The sequence below is a fragment of the Solanum verrucosum genome, unplaced genomic scaffold (genome assembly GCF_900185275.1).
Source record: "Solanum verrucosum unplaced genomic scaffold, falcon-dt-bn FXZP01000112.1, whole genome shotgun sequence".
NCBI lineage: Eukaryota > Viridiplantae > Streptophyta > Magnoliopsida > Solanales > Solanaceae > Solanum > Solanum verrucosum.
In genome coordinates, this window is record NW_026020441.1 from 1,351,044 (window position 1) to 1,364,259 (window position 13,216).

At 31.8% G+C, this 13,216-nt stretch overlaps 2 protein-coding genes across 3 annotated transcripts in view; one reads left to right on the forward strand and one right to left on the reverse strand.

The window, feature by feature from the left end:
- Window positions 1-13,216, forward strand: part of LOC125808474 (uncharacterized) — a 62,749-nt gene that overhangs the window by 21,163 nt on the left and 28,370 nt on the right. Inside the window, exon 1 of one of the 2 annotated variants that reach the window (XM_049488176.1) lies at window positions 4,356-4,360. The exons of the other annotated variant lie outside the window; for it this stretch is intronic. The gene's annotated coding sequence lies outside the window, so the exon portion shown is untranslated. Of the gene's footprint in view, window positions 1-4,355; window positions 4,361-13,216 lie in introns of those variants that run through there. 2 annotated transcript variants of the gene reach the window in all.
- LOC125808428 (UPF0481 protein At3g47200-like) lies at window positions 7,961-9,274 on the reverse strand. Its single transcript, XM_049488132.1, has one exon. The coding sequence runs from the start codon at window positions 9,272-9,274 to the stop codon at window positions 7,961-7,963; it is 1,314 nt and encodes a 437-aa protein (XP_049344089.1).

Genomic DNA, 13,216 nt, shown 5'->3' on the forward strand with positions numbered 1-13,216 from the left:
TCTATCGTAGTATTTAGAGGCTTCATAGACAGTCGTAATTGAGGAGTCTTTTCCCTATTTTCCTTGTTGATGTATTGAGACCTTGAGTCACTTAACTACGTTCATCTAAGTATTTTTCAGACATCTATTGAGTTAGTCTATTGTTGAGACATTATGAGTTTATCTTTGCATTTGAAGTTCCTATTTTACTTGAGTAAGTCTTCCGCTGAGTAGTCAGCCAGATCAAGGGTTGGCTTGGGGACAACGATGGTTCTCAAGTGTCTACCACATCCAGGGTGTAGGCTCGAAGCGTGATAATGAATAAGAACTACCTCTTCAATAACCTGCAATTGATGAATTGAAAAGAGAAACTATTTGAAATTCAAAAGTGGAGTGATTGAGGTAACTAATAATACAATGGAGTAATTTTAGGAGTGAAAAAAGGAAGAAAGATTGTGTATTTGGGGTTGTTCTAAGTGATGTATTCGGAAAGGAGATAATGCGAGTGAAAGAGAGATTTTTGTAATTTTTTGAAATGGTAGGAAATAATAGAAAATATGGTAAAAAAGGATGTGTAAATAAATAGTTTTTCCAAGTTTTTACATGATTTTTTATTATTGTCCTTAGATATGATATTTTTAAAACTTTATTCATACTGCTCATTTAATAAAAAATTGTGGACCAAATTATCAATATCTATAATCTAATTTGCTCGATAAAAGTTTAGAGGGCTTTGTCTTTTACGTCATAAATTTTGTAGAAATTAAGTTGTACAACTTCCTATGCCTTATAAGACATAATTTATGATATATTATGATACGAAAATACATATTTTATCGAGCAAAAATTATTTGTTATTTTGGTGTCACAAATATTTTTGGTTTCTTATTTTTTACTTAAAGTGTTCAAGGGGTAAATTAAAGAGCCCCCCAAAATAAGAGTATTTGTGAATCACCTTTTTAAATTTACTTGCTAATTTTATATTTAATTGCGTTCAACCTAAATAATTATCTTTAACAATATCAAATTTCAATTAATAAACATGAAACATACAAATTTACTAATCATTTGAATCAAGAGAAAATTAAAAACAAATTAAATACATCATATTATGTGATTGCTATTTTCCATTTTTTGCTTTGAATTTTATATTTTCCTATACAAATAGTAGCAGTAGTAACTTTGCATATTGAGAATGGATTATTGAATCACAAACCGAAAAGGATACAAACTTGTGGCATTATATTACGTTCTAATAATTAGTTGTGCAACTATATAGTTTCAAACTTTAGACTTGTTCTACTTAAAACTTTAGAATTCATCATTTTGACAAATCAACTTTCATGATCATTCTAAGAACTAATCATCATGTGTCCTAAATTTTATGTGGAATAACTGTTACTTAGATTTAAAAAGTAGCATCTAAACAAATTTAAAAGAATTATTGATATATATGCTTTTAAGAGACATACCATGAAGACTAAAAATTACGTACCAGAATACAGTAGCGCTTGGGATGCTCTTTAATTTGTTGAGATGTTTGATAATAATTCAACGATATGTAGCGATATTTAAAGGGTTACAAAGGATGGAATATTTTAAGCCTTACTTCCATATTAAAGAACAAATGTTAAAGTGTTACCAAGGGTCATCTTCAAAAGGAAATAGTAAAAGATATGTGTACTTTACTTTAATTTAGAATCTCATGCATGTGTTTAGTGTACCTGCAAGAAACTAAATGACATACGAAGTAGGATAACTTTCAGATTAAAAGCATATTATTGGCTAAATTCTTACACTAACTGAGAATAGTCAGTCATTAGACTTTAAATTGACACACACATACATGCTCTTTTATAACCTAAAAAAGTAAAGAAGCAGATGCTCTATACTTGCAAGGCAAGAAATGTCAGAGGAATTAAAATTGTGTGTATCATGCCTTGTAAATATTTGACATTAAGCTACTCATCGCCTGGTATAGATATATATCTAATTACTTACTCATATTTTTTGCTTTCCTATGGTTAATTAGAGGTATAATCTCTTTAAACAAAAAAAAAGAAGAAGTATAATCTCTTGAGATAATTATGAATATTCTGCATCTTAACAAATACCAGAGAAATGCTAAAAGTTGGAAACTGTTTTTTTTTCTTTTCAAATTAGCCCTCCTAATCGCATAAATTAAAAATATCGTCCAAATGTATACAATATGTATATTTTATATCTAATATGCTTATAATCCGTATACAATATATGTATATCAGCGGAGAAAAATAAGGTCAACTACCACTACAAAAACGTGGGGGTTGGTATATTTGAAGATTATATGTCATCAGTGGATTCAGTATTTCATGTGTCCTTATTGAAGAAATGTACTGGTGACCCGATCTAGATTAGAACTATAGCCTTTAAGCTCTAGTTTAGATCGACTTTAGTCTTGGTGTGATGATGCAGGATCCTTAAAATACTTTATGGTGGTTTAAACTTAGATTTATAGGTGTCGGTTGTTTTTTGTATGCTTGTGTGGTTATTCTGATATTTTGAGCTTTTTATGATATTACTGTGATTATAGACTCAAGGCCTTGGCCTTTGACTAGCTGGAGTTCCAGGTTGGAACAGTTGCATTATGACGAGGTTTTTTTTCCTATTGATTGTGTGATATTGATATATTGTGAGTGATTTGCTCATCATTGACATGCACTCATGTTTATGTCATTTGCACTTGATTTTGGTTGGAGTTTGTAACATCCCGAAATTTCTAAACTAAGACTCAAATCATTCTTCTTTTGTGTATAAGATTATATTGGGTGATTCTTAAATTATTCTTAGGTGTTAAGGTCAATTCTTTAGTGTGGAAATAAATTTGGAGATGAATTAAGGAAACAAGAATCTCCTAGCTCTTCTTTCCAACGCCACCAAATATGCCTCATTTAAAGTTCGGAGTAAAATGTTATGATCGTTTTACTAGAGACTACCGCAACAGAGCTTTCAAAGTCAGTAACTACGGACCTAATACGTGTCGTAGATCGAGATATGACCCATACTGTTCATTCATGGAAAAAGAAGTCCTGAAAGTCATTTTTGGGTCCATTCTTACGGACCCAGTTATGGGTCGTAGAAGCATTTATGGGTTGTAGTTTGGTCCCATAAAATGAACTTCTGAGACTTAAAATTTCAGTCTAACTTTCACGGATGGGATCTACGGCCCGTAGATCAAATCACATATCGTAGATTGCCTCATGTAAGGTTTTTGACAACTTTTTAATTGGAGTTTCTTTTGTTTTTTCCCACTTTTTTTTAAGTCTAAGCCTCGACATTTTAACTTTCATTAGGGGAATTTATTTCATCAAGTACTCAGTTTTCTTTTATTTTTACGTTCTCAACTCCCCAACTCAAAAAGAAATTGCAAGGAAGACAAAAACTAGGGTTTCAAGACTTCCAAGCAAGTTCTTCTTCAAGCTTCTTCAAGAACCTTGTTCTTCTACGTATGTAAGGCTATTTATAGTGATAGACTAAGTTCGTCTTCGCGTCCTACATCTAATTCAGTCGGTAAAGAGATAAATTTAGACTTCTACCCAAAGTCTCATGAATTACGAATTCGGTTTGTGTTTCTTATTCGGAGTTCTGATTTCATAACTATTGAAACTATGATATTTATGCATTTCGATTCTTGGTTTGTTGTTCATGCTTATATCATTACATGAACCCTAGTTGATGAGATTTTATTAAACTTTTTGTGTAATTATTTTTCATGCATTGATTTTGGAACTTAATGTGAGTCCAAGTATATTTTTAAAAGCATCATTTGAGAAGAGTTTTAAGGGAACATAAATGGTCTCTGATGAATTATTTTGCATTGAGAAAGAAAGTTCTATTTCAAGAAAAGCATAAATAGTTTTAGAAGCATTTCAGTTAATTAAAGTAAAAATCAAATATCCCTTAAAAAGGGTCTTTTTGAGTATTAACTTAATCTAGTGATTATTAATTAATGAGCATTATTTCATATATTTTGGGAATAGTATTAATTACCAATTTGGGTAAGAGTTCAGAGAACTCAAACTCCATGACCTATGCCATCAGCGTAGATATGATTGTACTAAAATACAGACAACTCCTCGATCACCTGCCTCAAGAAGGCCTTTTAGATGGATCCATATTTTTAGTTGTGTTCTATACTCTGGAAAATTATAGGGAGGCTCCGACCACGTGAAAAAGACGCTGCAAAGGGAGACTCTTTGCACACTGGTGGAGCTATAAGCCAGGTTACTAGGAAGGAAAGAATGGTATACTTTCTTAATTTAGTAAAATAATATTTTTTCTTTTTTGAGAAGTAATTTTTGGAGATTAATGAGATCAAATTCTCTATATGTTATTTGCAGGAAAAAGAGTTGGGTAGGCCGGTAGCTGTAGAAAAGATGTTCAAGGTTACTCACGTAAAGAAGAGTACAAACCCCACAGAGGAAGAATGATGGATTGAGCCACGTGCTAAAGAAACATATGTAAGAACTCCATTCAAACTAATCTTTTTTTTCTTTTCCTTGTATATATTACATTTTTATTCTTAGAGTTCTTTGTTTAAATTGCAGGATAGGTTTATACGAATATCTCAGGAATATCGTAGTAATCTACCTCTTGAGAGTCAGGACAGACAACTTACATAAGAAGAAAATGAGAATCTTTGAAAACAGAGTGCAGGTGAACCGATTAGAGGTTCAGTCTACAGCATAACAAAAAAGGCGTATCAGAAGAAGAAGTCTTGGTATTGTGGTTCATCATCCTCAAGCTTTGATAGTGGGGATAGAGAGACAATATCTGCAATGGAGGGTAAGATAACTTATCTCAATGCCGAGATTGTTGTTGTAGCCGACAGAGAGAAGAATAGAGAAGAAAGTGAGAAGAAGAGAGAAGAATGACAGAGGAAGAGAGAGGAGGAGATTGCGACAGCAAAGGAGGCAGAGAACAAGAGGTATGCAACGCTTTAGGCTCAACTAACTTTTCTTTTTGAATCAGGAAAAATTCTTCCTCCATGTTTGGGCAGCAGTGATTGATCTAATCAGGAGGATGATGAGAATGATAAGTCTGATAAAGAGAGTGAGGGTGATGAGAATGATAAGTCTGATAAGGAGAGCGAGGGTCATGAGGAGTAGTTGTATCTATTTGACATTTTAGACTTTCTATATTTTTGGAATCGTTTGATCGTATTTTAGTTTATTTTGAAGTTGGATTAAGTTTATTTTGAACTAGTTTAATGCATTTGTTGAAAATATTGTGTTGGCAGCTCTTTGGGTTGTTTTGGTATAATATGCAGGTGGGCAACTAATTGCAGCAATTTGCTGCCAATTTTGTAGCAGAAAACCGACCTCTGGAGGTCAGAATCTCAAAAATAAAAAATAAAAATACCGACCTCTGGAAGTCAGAATCTCAAAAATAAATAAAATAAAAAATACCGACCTCCAGAGGTCGAAATTTAAAAATTAAGAAAACATAAAATTAAAATATACCAACTTCCAGAGGTCGGAAATACTAAAAATTAAAAATAAAAAAATTAACAAATACCGACATTCGGATGTCAGTATTTCAAAATATGAGAAATAAATATTCTGACCTCAGGAAGTCGGAAATAATAAAAATAATATATAAATAAATATATAAAAGTGACCTCAGGAAGTCGGAAAATAAAATAATGAATTTTATGACTTAAAATTAAAACTGACCTCGAGAGGTCAGTAAATACCGACCTCCAGAGGTCGGTAGTGAATAGCGACCAAGCTTTTTCCCACCTAAGATGGAAAGTCAGTATTTGGTCGGTATTTCAGGGAATACCGACCTCCGAAAGTCGGTAATTGTAGGTCGGTATTCACTGTTGTTTTAGTAGTGTTATATCATCACGAGACTCATAGTGATGATTTTCGGTTAGAGAAATTCCTCAAGAAAGTAAAGTATTTTATTTCAGTATTTACTGTCATTGCATACCTATTTGTAAAGTTTTTAATTTAATGATTTCAGTTCATATTTATGCTTTACTTCAAATGAGTTATTTTCAGGGTTTCATTCAGTTAAGTTACTTGTTTCACTAAGCATTATTATATAATGTACAATCCATGTACTGACGCTATTTGACGCTGCATTATTTTATGATGTAGTTTCAAATACTCATGATAGAAGACATTTAGTAAGAGCTTTTTCCATCGGCAGTCGGTTAGACCTCCTTACCTTCGGAGAGCTCCAAGTTTGTTAGTTTAGTTTATTTGATTTATTTCCGTCATTGTTAGTTGAATAGTCAGGTAGTAGTGAGTCTTGTCTCGACACCTATCTTCAGTCAGTAGAAGCTTCATATATAGATAGACAAAGTTAGTGAGTCAGTTTAATCTTGAGTATTCAGAAGTTTTAAACATTTTAATTCTTATTATTAACATTATTTATATTCAGATTTATCGCAGACTTTGCATGATATATCTTTAATTGATTTTTAAATGTTCATTTTGCAAGGTTTTCACATGTATGTATAGTTTTCCACTCAATAGTCAGTCCGACCAAGGATTAGCTTGGGACTAGCAATGGTACTGAGTGTCGGCCATGCCAGGTGTAGGCTCGGAACGTACACCGAGTTAGAATTGAAAAATAGGAATTTCGGGTTTGAAATTGATTTTCCTTAGATTTTACTTGTTGGGGGCTCCAGGGAGCGTTTTATTGATTTACTCAATAAGGGGGTCAAAATTTTGAAAAAAAATGTATCATTTTCTTGGGGCTTTAACTTTAAAAAGGGGTTTACTTTGGATTTTACTGTTTTTTACGATTGAAATATGGGCTTTATCATGGGGATGTACTATATTATGAGATTGTGAGCCTAAGGGATTATTCCGATTTTCACTTCATGCATTTTACATATGTTGATCATGAGATCTGGCAGGTTTACGAAATGTTTTGGGGAGCCTATAGGACAACCAACAAGGTAATTTTCGAGACTTTTTACTTTTATGCATTGGCCACATGTGCAATGCATCATCTCATACCGTGTTCCAATCTCTGATATACTTGGGTTTGGTGTGAAATTAACATGAGTATTATTTTCTTCATCATTTGTGGTTGTGAATATGCTCCTAGTTTGATGCAGCTTAATAGAGTTAGCACATAATCATGCCTCTCTTATTTCTATAGTTTCAATATGAGTTTGATCGGCCTATGATGCCTACTAAGTACTCCATATTTAGATACCATATTATACTTCTACATATTTTTCTGATGCAATGCCCCGTACAAGCCACCCTCGCTGATTCCTGATCTCTCGAGGCCGACGACGTCGGTGCTGGCGTTCAAAAACTTGCTGTTTTTCCCTCTTGTAATGTCTATGTATTTTGATTAGACAACTCAATTGTGTATAGTCCTTTATGTACTTAGACGCTCTTGTACTAGTGACATCAGGTCTGCGGTTTGGTCCTTATGCATATTCGTCTTTCTTGGTCACTTTTGAGCCATTTTTGTATATTTTGTATATCGTTATATACATATCCATGTTATGTGCCCTGTTCTATGTCTATTTTGCTTCCATGTAGTGTAATTCTAGTTTTAGTTTATCGTTGTCGTTCTGGATTTTGGTTTGCCTACTGCAGGTTTATGGTAGGCACCATCCGACTTAGAATCGTGATACAATAATTGATAATTAATATTTATAAGATAGCATATGAAAAAATTCGGATTAAAGATAGAGTTGTTTGAATGTTGAAATCTATAAGATGCCACATAAATTGAGACGAAGAAAGTAATAGTCAATCTCCCTTATTATTCTCAAACTCCTCATTATTTTTTAATGAAATAAACGGGAGTGTTTACAAGTATACATACAAAAAACACCACCCCCATACAATAATACATAGAGGACTGTATGAAAGGTAATACAGTATATAATTACTTCAAACAACATCACAAATAAAAATAAAAATCCACCTAGTGAAGAAGATGAATTAAGCATCACCAGGGTCGTTTAATTTGGAGGAGGATGTATTGAATAGTAGGTCTGGACAATATCTAAGCAGAGGAGGAAAAGAGAAGCAACCAAAGCAATTATAGTCCATGGATTGTTAAAATATGTGGTTCTAAACTCAGCCATCCAAGTCCTTATTTTGCTGTGATAGTGATGTTCGATATGCTCTTTGACATCCCAGAAATAAGAAGTATCCCCTCCCTCATAAGTATTCAAATCTTTGTACACTTGCACCACATCATCATCACTCCCTAAGCAGTTGATTATTATTTTGTTCTCTCTCAACTCCTTCACATCTTCTTCTGTAACCACAAGTAGTTTCATAAAACTCACGTAACTAGTCACTGATTTATCGTTATTAATAAGAGAATTCGGAGAGAACTCATACGCGATCATGTTCTTGAAAAACACTCTAGTGTACATATCAACGTACATAAACGGGAGCTTTAGTTCAGCAGACCAACAGAATCTAGTTGGACTAAACCTTACACCTTTGAGAGATTTAATCCCACTAGCCTTTGAATATATCCCCTTTGATTTCAAATCCGTAACTGAACGGAACACGTACTGGCCGCCATGCCATTCTTCATGATTTTCATCATCTTTGCAGCATTTACCACAACCATTTTCGAGGCGAGTTAGCATGTCCTTAACATTGCAACAACCATATTCATTTTCCCTTAAAATAGGATCATGCTCTGGACCTGTCACAATTACTCTTCGGAAAATTTCAAGAAGGTGAGCGGGATTCTTCCCTAGATCATCTTTGTCTTCAGCATGTTCAATCATTCCATTGAAGAACATTTTAAAGGAATCCCGTTCCATCGCCTTTATAAATGAATGTCTAGGAGTATTATATCTCAAGGCAACCAACATCTCGAGAATTAGGAAAGGTATTTGATTTTCAAGCAAATGCATGTCACGTCTAATGCTGTTATAAACAGCAATACCAAGATGATTATTAATTGTCTCCGCCGCTTTATATGACTTGTCAATATCCTTTGGTCCGAAATAATTTAAAATGACACATGCATCTCTAAGCATCATATGAGCAAATTGTATATCTGTGTACCTACGTGTGAATTCTTCTAGGTAACACTTTTTAACATTCTCAATCTCCCTTAATATCGCATCAATGAAAACATCTTCATTCATGTCTCCGATGAACATTTGAACTGCAGTGGGCTTGAAATTCTCAACGAACTTGAGCTTCTCATTTCCATGGTGGTAAGGCCCGAATGAAACCACTTTTGGCTCATAGTCCTCCTTATTCTCTTCTTTCATCAACATTGGAACCATTTGCATTAACGGCATTTTCTTCTCCTACAACAAGAAAAATATTCAACTATATGTATAGAATTATGAAAAGCTTCAGCTACCGGTCATTACAATAAGAATATGAAAAATAATTAAACATGTCGAGAAGGACTATCAAAAATATTGCACATTTAATAAATATGGCACAAGGCAAGGGAAAAATTTCTTTCCTTCAACATTAGAGTATATATTGTTGGAGCATGCAATTCTCTCCAACTCTCATTTATAAACATTGTGTCGAGGCATTTCAAAAGTCCGTGCCTAATTAAACATTTTTATATTAAATGAAAATCCACTCTACTCGAGTTTGGGGCAGGTGCTATGCTACATGGTCGAAATTTCAAGTTGAAAGAAAGTAAGGAGATAAAACATTCATGACTAGTTACTCTACTCGATCAATATGCTTTGTTCACACATACATAAAAGAAAATCCACAAAGCAGGAGAAATGATTTACATATGAAAATTTTCAATTTCAAATTGTTTAAGTGATGATATCTTATCCAAAAGTTTAAATTGTTAGAAATAACATAGTTTTAATAGGAAAAAAGACAAATATACCTCCAGACTATCATAAATGGTATATAGATACCCTCTGTTATACTTTTGAGACATTGGTCCCCTGTCGTCCAAACATTGGGTGGGTTTTAATTTTTGGGTAAAAATTAAATAATTTTGTGTAGGTCATTGAGATGATGCCATGTGTCCCGCCGTCTATGATAAGGGTATATATGATCCAAAATTTAGACGGTAGGGGCATCAATGTTCCAAAGTATAACGGAGGGTATCTTTATATAATTTATGATAGTTCGGGGTATATTTGTCTTTTTTTCCCATTTTTAATTAACCATAGCTCCCCTTTAGTGTTCGACTTAGCTATTTTCATTGGTCAAACTCGTGGAATACTTTTTTTCTTTTTGGAGATGATAGTGAGGTTTGAACCTAAGACCTTTTATTTGCTCTGCTATCATGTTAAGATATTTAACTATACTAGTTTAGTGTACGTGCTTTGCACATGTTTAGTATGCCAATTAATAATAAATGTATATTTAAAAAACAAATTGTTATGTATACATTATATGATTAAGTATAAAATTTTAAAAAATAACGTAAAATTTGTAAGATAAAAAGTGTACTTAAAGAGGAACAAGGAGCAAAAGTAAATGTGGGGAACAAAGTTTTGACATTGATATCAATAGTCAAAATTATGTTGGTATACAAAAACACAAATTAAAAACAAAATCAAGGATCGCGGTAAAGCAAAAGATGACAATCTGAAAATTGAAGAAAATTGAGACTCATCTACCAATAGGCTAACAAAACGATAGTTGTACCACTAACCCTAAATCAGTATCACTAAATCGGATAAGGCTCCTCTCCATTTCTCTTCTCTTCATTTTCCCCAAATTCTAGCTTGGATTGGAGACACATGTCATAGCTTAGAATTAATGGTTGAGATCTAATTAATTAAAGCAAAGTCCTAATCATAGTTATTTTACTTTCATATATTTGCTTCTTTAATATTTTTGCAATCCAACAATTCTGGATTTACATTATATTTTTCCTAAATATATTTAAAAGAAATTCTTTTCTTAATTACTTGAGTAATTTTTTGCTGATTTTTTACTTTTTTTCCTAACGTTTGCCATTTCTCAAATAATATTTTACCAAATAAAATATTTAAAAATTGTGACCTGACGTTTTTTTAAAATTTTAGGACTAAAATAAATTTTGTCACTCTAACTTTAAATTCTTTCTTACTCCCTAAATAGAGTCCATATTTCTTTATAGACACGGTAGCTCTTAATACTCTATTAGAATAATAAAAATGTTTAACTGTATTATAATTTGTTTCAAAAAAATTAAAAATATTTAGTGAAAGTTTTAAATATGTATTCAGGGCAGTAAAGAAAAGTTCTTAATAAATTTAGGGAAAAGATAATTGATTGCAAAAAAAAATTAAGAAGCAAATATATGCAAGTAAATAATTATAGTTAGGACTTTGATTTAATCAATTAGATCTCAACCATTAATTTTAAACTATGGCATGTGTCTTCAATCCAAGCTAGAACTTGGAAAAATGAAGAGAAGAGAAATAAAAAGGAGCCGGATCCCACTAAATCATGAAATAATAATTTCCTTTATAGAACAGTTTGTCTATATAATTGGGAAAAGAAAAATTTTTGAACTACACAAAATAAAAATAAAAAAGTAATCAAGTTCACAAAGTAAATTACCTGTTATGATGTGTGGATAAGATTTGAGAGGAAATAAAATTTTAAGTGGATAAGATTTGAGAGGAAATAAAATTACCTGTTATGATGTGTTAAACCGCCACTATGCAATTTTACATTTGCAGCTTAAATTCATAACTATCGACCTGTCTTATAATTGTGTTGATGAGAAAACCTTAGAACTTTACTATATATTTTACTTTTATCATATTTTTTAGTATTTATTTTTGAAATATATTCTCTCTTACCTATGATTTAGGACTCTTTAATTACTATTAGTTCTCTCAATATTGAATGAAAATTTTTAGGAAAGGTCCTTAAATATAGGAGGATAAAATGGCGAACTCTTCGTTGCATTTAACGTGTACTAAATGTTTGAAACCTTTAACTATTTATTACACAATTTCTATGGGAAATGATTTATATAAGTAATATCACTAATATATTTATTCTTTAATATTATTTGATGTGCTATATAAATGGATATACATCATTTTGACAAACCAACTTTCGTGATCACTCTAAGAATTAATCATCTAAATTTGATTTTACTTGCTTTGTGGAACAAATGTTACTTATATTTTTTTTTTAAAAAAAGAGACAAAAATAAAAAGAATTATTGATGGTTTAAAAGACATACCATGAAGACCAAAAAAATATATTCTATATTAGAACAAATTACGTACCAGTTTACAATAGTGCTTGGGATGCTCTTTTGTTGGATGTTTGATAATAATTCAACGATATGTAGCCATATTTAAAGGGCTACTGGAATATTTTAAGCCTTGCTTCCATAGTAAAGAATAAATGTTAAAGTGTCATTTGGATGCTTCAAAAGAAAATAAAGATATAGTATTTTACTTTAATTCAGAATCTCAAGTTTAGTTCCCATTTTTACCTGACAAAATTTACTGAGTATAGCAAATTGGGATGATGTTTATTTTGTCTTTAGTGTTTAATATCTTTGTTTTCCATTTTGATCTGACAAAAAATATATGTTTCTCATTTCATTGAAGTTGTCTACGTGACATTTGTTTACCCCATGAATAAAGCGGTTAAAACTTCTAAGACAAATTAAATTCCTTTTGGGTCATGTGATAAGTATATATGACACTAAAATATGTCTAGTTAAATAGTTTTTCTATATGTATATATATAAATTCCGACTTTTCTACTTTTCATTAGTTTAATATTTGACTAATGATTTGCAATAAAGGGTGTGTTTGGTATAAAGAAAAATATTTTTCTAGAAAATGTTTTCCTGAAACACAAGTAGATATTTGATTTATTTTCTCATGTTTGATTGGTTAGTAGAAAATATTTTTTAGTGTTAAATTTATGAGTGAAAAATATTTTTGAAAAAATATCTTTTATTTTTACTAGAAAGTAGAAAATAATTATTGAAATTGAAAATATCTTTTAAAAACAAACATAATTTGATGTGGGGTGAAAAAATAAAAATTTGAAATTGGAAATATTTTTTAAAAGGAAATTTTAAATTTTATTTTTATTGTTTTTGGGGTGGGGGGGGGGGGAGGGCTGGTAGGGGGGGCTGGCGGAGTGAGGGTGGGGTGGGGTGAAAAATAAAATTTTGAAATTGGAAATATTATTTTAAAAACAAAGCTTAATTTTTTTATTTTTTTGGGGGGGAGGTGGTAGGGGGGTGGTAGGGGGCTGGGGTAGAGCTAAGGGTGGGGTAAACAAAT

Bases quoted from the DNA above. Each gene is read 5' to 3' on its own strand.
- LOC125808428 (XM_049488132.1), bottom strand. From the start codon at position 9,274: ATGCCGTTAATGCAAATGGTTCCAATGTTGATGAAAGAAGAGAATAAG.